The sequence below is a fragment of the Labrus mixtus genome, chromosome 6 (assembly GCF_963584025.1).
Source record: "Labrus mixtus chromosome 6, fLabMix1.1, whole genome shotgun sequence".
NCBI classification, from domain to species: domain Eukaryota; kingdom Metazoa; phylum Chordata; class Actinopteri; order Labriformes; family Labridae; genus Labrus; species Labrus mixtus.
The window spans coordinates 5,993,912-6,004,476 of record NC_083617.1 but is presented as its reverse complement, the minus strand read 5'-3'; the positions used below and the strand labels follow the sequence as shown (position 1 = coordinate 6,004,476).

The 10,565-nt window shown below is 34.2% G+C and overlaps 1 protein-coding gene across 2 annotated transcripts in view; it reads left to right on the top strand.

Moving 5' to 3' along the window:
* The window catches only part of mcph1 (microcephalin 1), a 38,739-nt gene extending 34,059 nt beyond the window's left edge, over positions 1 to 4,680 (top strand). The window contains exons 14-15 of one of the 2 annotated variants that reach the window (XM_061039642.1): positions 3,867 to 4,104; positions 4,205 to 4,680. In XM_061039642.1, coding sequence (XP_060895625.1) covers positions 3,867 to 4,104; positions 4,205 to 4,218 — 252 coding nt within the window. In that variant the 3' untranslated portion in view covers positions 4,219 to 4,680. Of the gene's footprint in view, positions 1 to 3,866; positions 4,105 to 4,200 lie in introns of both variants that reach the window. The other variant, XM_061039641.1, reaches the window with a different exon arrangement.
* The last annotated feature ends 5,885 nt before the right edge of the window (positions 4,681 to 10,565 follow it).

Below are 10,565 nucleotides of genomic sequence, written 5' to 3'. Positions count from 1 at the left end.
AGCTACGGCAGGCAAGAAAGAGCAGCGGTGGTGCATTTAAAGATTCAAAGGTGAGCAAATATCGACGTTTATTCAGGGGCTTTTGACATTGTATGGCTCCTACAAACAGACAGAGAGCAGAGGGGTTGACACTCTAAATTGCACATAACAGTGGCAACATTTTGGCACTGACATGTTGCCGCTGTATTATTGCAGCTTAGTGAGTGTGCTTGCAATTTTTGGTAATTAAAAACAAGACAGTACCCAATATTAGATTAGCAGTGTATGTTTCTTGCTGTGATAACACGTTATCAAAATTGCTTGATTTATACTAGTATCAAATCAAAGATTAAAACTCTGGTATTGTGACAACACCACTCTCTCTAACAAAAACAAAACCTTGTATGTTTGTTGTGAAATAATTGCAGTTACATGGAGCTTCATATGATGCCATGGTTTTTCATTTTACCTTGCATGACCGCATTCTAGTCTGAACTTCGCTGTATTTCATTTTTTGACAGGAAAGCCTCAGATTTGCCCTCTTGCAGTTGTATAGAAATACTGAAACAGAATGGCAGGAAGCGGGCTGATGTAAGAGTTACTGTATGAGGGAAATGCAACATATTTAAGGCGCATTACCAAAGAGGAAGGACTTGACGTCATTCTAAAAACACGGACTCTTTCAGGTGTTCACGCTGACTCACTCAAACGGGAGATTTGATAGCTGCAGTTCGTTCTTTAACGGTTATTGGACACACGGGAAGGGAAGGGACCACTGAGCCACATCCCATGTATGTCCATACACAAAATACTTAAAGTTTTTCTCAAGACTAGAGGAAAAAAAGGGGCCTAAGCTGAATTTTACAACACACAAAATATCTATACGGCAACAAATGTACTTCTTTACCCTCATGATAAAGATAAAGATTAAAATGTTGGGGCGCTGGTGGCGCAGTGGCGTCATGAATGGAGGCTGTAATCCTCCAAGCGGGCGGCCCAGGTTGAAATCCAGCCTGTGGCTCCTTTCCCGCATGTCATTCCCTACTGTCTTTCCCTGATTTCATACTCTATCCACTGTCCTATCTCTCCATAAAAGGCATAAAAAGCCCAAAAAAATATTTATTAAAAAAAAAAAAAAAAGACTAAAATGTTTTGTATTACTTGCAAAGTAAGCTTTAGGTGTTGGATGTCCATACTAAACCTCAGCAAGGTTTTTTAAACGCAAGATGCCCAGTTGTTGGGTAATCCCCCCGGATGTGGTTTCCTTCTGCTCTGAACGAGGCGTTAAGAAAACTTTGCAAGACTTGGCCTAAACCCTGACGTCAGGTTCTGCCGACGTATTACAGAAAATTGTAGGACACGCCCACCCTGAACCTGACTCAGATTTCCCTGTGACTGCAAACAGAGCTGGCCTATCGGAGGAAAGTGGACACGTTGGGAGGGGGGGGGCTTAAAGAGAGCAGCTGAAATTATCTGTTTCAAGCGAGGCTGAAATTTGGGATTTTACTGACGCCAGTATAAAAGAAATAAGAGGTTCATGAGCTTCACATCTCACAACGTGACTGAATAAGTGTCCCAGTCTGACATAATTAATGGTGAAAGTGAGTATGATAGATCTCCTTTAAATTAAAATATGGCGTTTAAAACAGAATTCCCTGCCAGTTTGACTCAATGCCAGTTAATGCATCATGACTCCTTGTGGTGATGCTTTATGACATGAATGAGGGAAATGTGAACGGTAGTTAATTGGCCAAAGAAAAGCTTAATTAAGCATGAGAGGATGTTGTGCAGGGCTGTTAAGTGTTGTTAATCTTCAACCTGGTAATTGTTGTTTAAGCGCTAAAGAAGCTCTCAGCCCGTCCGTCCAGCCTCAATTTAGAATTATGTAACGTCACATAAATAGCTGCAAAGATCTTGTTGGGCCGCCAGAGTACAGTGTTAGGAATTCCCATGTGTGGTATAAATGAGAGGGGCTATTAAATGCAACCTCCAATTTCAAGAGTGTTCATCAAACAGGCTTGTTACCATGGGCATCTCTATGAGCCGTCCTCTGGAGGTTTAAAAAATTCAGCTCTTACAGCTTTGATTGCAACAATCAGGCAGGCTTCAGATCGCAGCTATAGTTCACAAATGAATATTTAAGTGTCATTAGGTTTCTGTTTCTGTATGGAACCTCCGGGAGATGCAGGCAGAAATGTAGGTCACTGTAACTGTTCTGTAAACGCAGCAGTACACAAGATTTGAAGTGATTGTTAAGTAATTCCAAGATGCTGTTGAACAACCAGAGGTAATTGGGTCATATGTGTGAGGAGATGGGATACATCTTGACATAAATGTAAACACATGCATACATGCTGTGTGCATTAACTCAAGCTGCTCCAGGCACTATAATAGTCAGATGAGTCACATTAAAAGCTGTTTATATTGAGGCTGCACTGATTCATTTACTTGAAAGAAAATATTTTAAAAATAATTTATTCCTTTTGGTAATTTCTATTATTCAAAAAAAAAAATCGAACATTTTCTGTATCCAGCTTCTAACACGTAGAGATGAGCTACTTTTGTCTTTTAAAAATGAACTTTTGAACCCTGGATTTTTACAAAAGAAGACGTATAAAGGCTCAACTTTATGCTGTAGGAAAATTGTAATTTCAAAGACTAAACAATTAACTTATTAAAAAAATGATGGGAGCATTATTCAATAATTATATTTTTGGTTGCCGTCCTGGCTAGCATGATAACACATTACTGTTTTCACACATGCACAAAACTTTTTAAAAAATGACCCTTTGTGGGGCTGAGTCGAATGTGTGAACCAAAACAGCAGGATTTTTCCTTCCCAACTTCACCCCACTTTTTCCTGCCAGCCCCTTTGGGAAAATTTCCACGAGAAGTCTGTTGAGCTGATGTGTGACTGCAGCAGGAATAAGTCAGATATCAATCAATCTTTATTTACAAAAGAGCAGGTAAAGGACGTACTCGTTGTTGTGTTACAAAAGACAAATGGGATAGGGGGAGATGGGATAAGATGCAGGAAGGATTTCTGCTTTATATTTCTCTCGTTCCTGTTGTCCACACTTCCTTGCCGCTGAGGTGGAGGTCGGAGCAGGCCGTGCATGAATGAGGACGGCGGTGGTCGACGTAGTCCAATGGTTGTGGCTGGGCGTCAGGGGCGTTGGGTGGTAGTATCGGGGGAAAGGCTGTCCCGAAAGTTCAGGAGTGTATGTGTGACAGCTCATCATATCTAAGGGTAAAAAAGCTTCGTCCAACCATACACTATAATCTATATTATTATACAATACAGTATTAATATTTTCATAAAAGTTGTGCTGTCCACATGAACTCTTTGTATCAGCATTATGTTCAGCTCTCTGTAATGTTTCCCCTCTCTGTTGAGATGTGTTTCTCACATAATCCACCTTTACATATAGCCTTCAATCATTGTCTAAAAGTGCACAATGTGGGGTCAACCCGAACTTGACCCCCGTCTCTGAACCCTCTGACCAGTCCCTGATTACTTCATGCAAAGAGAAACTTGTGTGAACATTGACAAAAGAAAAGTGGATTTAAAGTTTGTTTCCTGGCATTCAACTTAGAAGAGAGCAGATCGTCTCCTTCAGTTTAACATCTGACCCCTGCTGGGTGCAGAGCAGACTGTACTGAGAGAGCTCGGAGCATCATTCACCAACCAAAGGGAAAAACTCTTTTTTGTCAGACATACAAAAACTCTATGAACTGTGAAGGCTGTTGATTGAAAATCGAGTATAAAAGATTGAATGTTTGCTAAACCCTCGAAAAGGAACTACTCATTTATAAGAACTTACTTTGGACTGGTTTCAGAGAAGATACGATGTGGGGTGTGTAACTCCGTACATTTCTTCTCCCAGATCTGTCGTCTCCAGAGGCACCTGTCTGCCGGGGAGCACCAGCAAGACCTGTTCCATGACCAGCCAGCCATGTTCGTGTCCCAGCACTCCCAGCCGCCCACTCAGAGTCTGGTCGAGCTGATCCAGCTCTGTGGAGGAAGAGTCTGCAAAACTGTGCGGCAGGCGGGAATCTGCATCGGAAAGTACAGCGGCCGGAGACCAGAGGGGTGCTGGATCCTGTCGGAGCAGTGGGTGCTGGGTAAGAGATTAACGGCTTTCTTTTCTGTGTGAACTCGTTAATTCATTGACTGTTACTAATCATATTTTCTCTTATTTCCTATGATTTTCATTTCAGACAGTATCACACATTTGAAGCGGCTGTCGTACGACAACTACGACCTGGAATAAGACCTGAATCTTTTCTTGGCTGTGAAGTTTAATTGGTTTTATTCTGGACGGAGAGGGGGTCACATAACCTCTGTTTCTACTTGACAGTGTTTCACATGTGTAGGTTTCTCATCGTGCTTAGCAAAAGTGTTCAGGGTATTTACATAAATCCTCATATATATTCCCCTTTCTAAGACTTTATTGCCTGGTTACCATGGAAAATTCAGCAACGGCTGAATGAGTTACTGTGAATATGGAAAACTGCTTTTACACAGTATTATATTTTATCCACTGCAGCATAATGGTTTTTTTTATGGTGGTGCGATCATTTGTGGTTTTTAACAATGTGTTTTTAAAAATACTCTGAGCCAGTTTAAGGCTCTGATGGAAAGAACACACTGTACACTTATACACATGTTCTGTGAAGTCATTGTTAATAAATACTTTTTTTAACATGCTGATTTAATCGAGGGTTTTTTGTATCACATTTTTGGGTTTTTCAAGTTTTATTGAAATTAAATTTTGGTGAGATTTATTTACTTTCTGCACACTGTTCAGGCCCAAGGCAACGTTTCAATCCAAAGGAACTTCCTCAGGTCTTTGGATCGAAATGTTTAAAATAAAGTTTCTCATTGGGAGCTGAACAGTGTGCGGACAATTCGCTTTCTTCTGCTTTGTTGTTCTTTCTTTGTCCTGCACCTGTATGCATTTTGCTTGGATGTGCGCACACTAGGTTTTCTTTTCTCTTTTTGGAGATGAATTTATTTGAAACATTTTGACATCGTATCATAGTGAACATGTGACCGTTGTGTGACTGGTCAATGTGTAAAGGATGAGTCGACACTCAGCAATGTGTCAGTTTGTGTCAGACAACAAATGAACGAGCGTTTGTATCACAGCTTTCACTCACAGTTTGTCAGTCTGTTGAAACAACAGAGATGGAAAGAAACAAATGAACTCCAATGCCATGATGTTTGAGAAAACTTTAAATTAACTGGTATCTTACTTGAGGATTTGTAGCGTAATTGAAAACACTGCTTGTCTTGTTTTGAAGAATTCAGTACATGCAAGAGGTATAGTATGATAGTAAAAAAAACATTTCCAAGAACATCTATAAATTAGTTTAAATACTTTAAATATGCTGGCTTCTTTGTCGCTGTTTGAATCTTATTTTGGTTGAGGAAGGGGGGAAAGGAGGGTCTGACTTCTTTGTCTACTCGAGATCAAATACACAAATTCTTCACAATTATAACCTTTGTTTAATTATAATGTGAATCTTCTTGAGAGTTTAACTACCCCCCATGGTTATGCTTGGTATCTCTAAGGTGAGGGTACACCTACAGTAACTTACTGATACATCAGTGAATCCCAAACTGAGAACTGTGGCAAAGCATAGCAGATTTATGAAAGGACTTCCAGGTAAACACAAGGCTGACAATGAATCTACCCCAGATGTCACAACGACTAAAACAAAGACGAGAAAATAAGACAAGTCATATCTCGCCCTCGGCTTCATCTCTTCAACGGCGGGTAATGAAGAGAGCCACACTCCTTTCTTTTGCCACATCCTGTGGGAAAGGCTGTTCTGCAGTCGCCTCAATCAACACAAAACAAAGATCAAAGCGACATCAAATATGAAGAGTCACAGTCTCACAGCTGCGCCACAGACTTGAGAAGATCTGCAGCACAAAACAAGCAGGAAGTATTCATCTTAAAAGATTTTCATCATTTGTTCATGTTCAGAGAGTAAATCTGGGTTTCACTGCTTCCTCTCTAAAAGCACCTTGATTGTTAGTTTGTTGTCATACTGAAGTTGCTTTCTGTACTTTTTTCAGACAGTGTTTGAGATAAATTCTAAAATTATAGTAATTTGTTAGCAAATGACATAATAGTGTGATGAGTGTGAATTGATATATGTTGATGTGAGGGGTGGGGGGCTTGTAAATATTTTCATCTGGCAAAAAAAGTTTGGGAACGACTGGTACATATAGTATATGTTACATTTATAGTGTTACATATAATATATGTTACATGTATAGAGTTACATACAGTATATGTTACATTTATAGTGTTACATATAGTATATGTTACATGTATAGAGTTACATATAGTATATGTTACATGTATAGTGTTACATATAGTATATGTTACATTTATAGAGTTACATATAGTATATGTTACATTTATAGTGTTACATACAGTATATGTTACATTTATAGAGTTACATATAGTATATGTTACATGTATAGAGTTACATATAGTATATGTTACATTTATAGTGTTACATACAGTATATGTTACATGTATAGAGTTACATACAGTATATGTTACATTTATAGTGTTACATATAGTATATGTTACATTTATAGAGTTACATACAGTACATGTTACATTTATAGTGTTACATATAGTATATGTTACATGTATAGAGTTACATATAGTATATGTTACATGTATAGTGTTACATATAGTATATGTTACATTTATAGAGTTACATATAGTATATGTTACATTTATAGAGTTACATACAGTATATGTTACATTTATAGTGTTACATATAGTATATGTTACATTTATAGAGTTACATATAGCATACGTTACATTTATAGTGTTACATATACTATATGTTACATGTATAGAGTTACATATAGTATATGTTGCATTTATAGTGTTACATATAGTATATGTTACATGTATAGAGTTACATATAGTATATGTTACATGTATAGAGTTACATATAGTATATGTTACAAGTATAGTGTTACATATACTATATGTTACATGTATAGTGTTACATACAGTATATGTTACATGTATAGAGTTACATATAGAATATGTTGCATTTGTAGAGTTACATATACTATATGTTACATGTATAGTGTTACATATAGTATATGTTACATGTATAGAGTTACATATAGTATATGTTACATTTATAGTGTTACATATAGTATATGTTACATTTATAGAGTTACATATAGTATATGTTACATTTATAGTGTTACATATAGTATATGTTACATTTATAGAGTTACATATAGTATATGTTACATTTATAGTGTTACATACAGTATATGTTACATTTATAGAGTTACATATAGTATATGTTACATGTATAGAGTTACATACAGTATATGTTACATTTATAGTGTTACATACAGTATATGTTACATTTATAGTGTTACATACAGTATATGTTACATGTATAGTGTTACATATAGTATATGTTACATTTATAGAGTTACATACAGTATATGTTACATTTATAGAGTTACATATAGTATATGTTACATTTATAGTGTTACATACAGTATATGTTACATTTATAGTGTTACATACAGTACATGTTACATGTATAGTGTTACATACAGTATATGTTACATGTATAGAGTTACATACAGTATATGTTACATTTATAGTGTTACATATAGTATATGTTACATTTATAGAGTTACATACAGTACATGTTACATTTATAGTGTTACATATAGTATATGTTACATGTATAGAGTTACATACAGTATATGTTACATGTATAGTGTTACATATAGTATATGTTACATTTATAGAGTTACATATAGTATATGTTACATTTATAGTGTTACATATAGTATATGTTACATTTATAGAGTTACATACAGTATATGTTACATTTATAGTGTTACATATAGTATATGTTACATTTATAGAGTTACATACAGTATATGTTACATTTATAGTGTTACATACAGTATATGTTACATGTATAGTGTTACATACAGTACATGTTACATGTATAGTGTTACATACAGTATATGTTACATGTATAGTTACATACAGTATATGTTACATTTATAGTGTTACATATAGTATATGTTACATTTATAGAGTTACATACAGTATATGTTACATTTATAGTGTTACATATAGTATATGTTACATTTATAGAGTTACATACAGTACATGTTACATTTATAGTGTTACATATAGTATATGTTACATGTATAGAGTTACATACAGTATATGTTACATGTATAGTGTTACATATAGTATATGTTACATTTATAGAGTTACATATAGTATATGTTACATTTATAGTGTTACATATAGTATATGTTACATTTATAGAGTTACATACAGTATATGTTACATTTATAGTGTTACATATAGTATATGTTACATTTATAGAGTTACATACAGTATATGTTACATGTATAGTGTTACATACAGTACATGTTACATGTATAGTGTTACATACAGTATATGTTACATGTATAGAGTTACATACAGTATATGTTACATTTATAGTGTTACATATAGTATATGTTACATTTATAGAGTTACATACAGTACATGTTACATTTATAGTGTTACATATAGTATATGTTACATGTATAGAGTTACATACAGTACATGTTACATGTATAGTGTTACATACAGTATATGTTACATTTATAGAGTTACATATAGTATATGTTACATTTATAGTGTTACATATAGTATATGTTACATTTATAGAGTTACATACAGTATATGTTACATTTATAGTGTTACATATAGTATATGTTACATGTATAGAGTTACATTTATAGTGTTACATATAGTATATGTTACATGTATAGAGTTACATACAGTATATGTTACATGTATAGTGTTGCATACAGTATATGTTACATTTATAGTGTTACATATAGTATATGTTACATGTATAGAGTTACATTTATAGTGTTACATATAGTATATGTTACATGTATAGAGTTACATACAGTATATGTTACATGTATAGTGTTACATATACTATATGTTACATGTATAGAGTTACATATAGTATATGTTGCATTTATAGTGTTACATATAGTATATGTTACATGTATAGAGTTACATATAGTATATGTTACAAGTATAGTGTTACATATACTATATGTTACATGTATAGTGTTACATATAGTGTATGTTACATGTATAGAGTTACATATAGAATATGTTGCATTTATAGAGTTACATATAGTATATGTTACATGTATAGTGTTACATATAGTATATGTTACATGTATAGTGTTACATATACTATATGTTACATGTATAGAGTTACATATAGTATATGTTACATTTATAGTGTTACATATAGTATATGTTACATGTATAGAGTTACATATAGTATATGTTACATGTATAGTGTTACATATACTATATGTTACATGTATAGTGTTACATATAGTATATGTTACATGTATAGAGTTACATATAGAATATGTTGCATTTACAGAGTTACATATACTATATGTTACATTTATACTGTTACATATAGTACATGTTACATGTATAGCTGCTATTTTTTTCTTAGGTACACATGTCGAGCTATCTCCATAATGACAGAGCTTAAGTATTTTTTGTATATGGGCCTTGGACATATTATGTCATGCTTTTGAATATGATAGGGGGAGAAAACAATACAAATTTTTGTTAGTCTGTGATCAATTGTGGGCAGAGGCACAGCTCGTAAACAGGCAAGGCAGGATACTGCTTGGGGCCTCAGGCTAGTAGGGGGTCCTGACAAACTTTAAAACCACAGCAGTGGCTAAAAATGTTTTAAATGTTGCTATAATCCAGATAATCATGGGGGAGAGACAATTGAATAAAATAGCATCTACTAGCTTTACATTCTGGTGTTTGATATTTGACATTTTATTGTTCTTCATAGTTAAAATTACAAGGTTTTTAATGTTCTTTTTATAACAAATATCAAACATGTGAACTTTGGAAATAACATAAAAATCACAGTTTTTTTGTTGTTGATTTCAGGCTATTTAAAACAAAATGGTGATATACGCTGGTTGTGGGATAAAGGAAGTAAAACCATAGACTGTAAATTACGGTGGCTGATAAGTGCAAAGCAAAATTATAAATGTGAGACAGATTTACATTTTGAAAAACCTTTTTACATTTTTAGAAAACAAAATTACAAAACCAAAACACTTATACCAAGGGAAAAAAAACACATTTACATTTTATAAAAACAAATTTACAAGATGTGAAACACTTTTACAATCCCCAAACAAATGTACAAACGACAGAATCTTGACAAAATGGGAATGTACCAAATGTCAGAAGTGACCCGGAAGTGATCGAGTGAGGGGTCATTTTGTTTGTTTTGTTTTGTCGCAGTACAGTCCCTTTCCGTCAAGATTCTGTCGTTTGTAAATTTGTTTGGGGACTGGTCAAAGTGTTCTGCCTCTTGTAAATTTGTCTCAGCGATCTTAAAAGTGTTTCACATCTTGTAAATTTGTTTTGTCCTTGGTAATTTTCCATTATTGTATTTTTTTTATTTAACTGATGTAAATATGTTGATTTTTA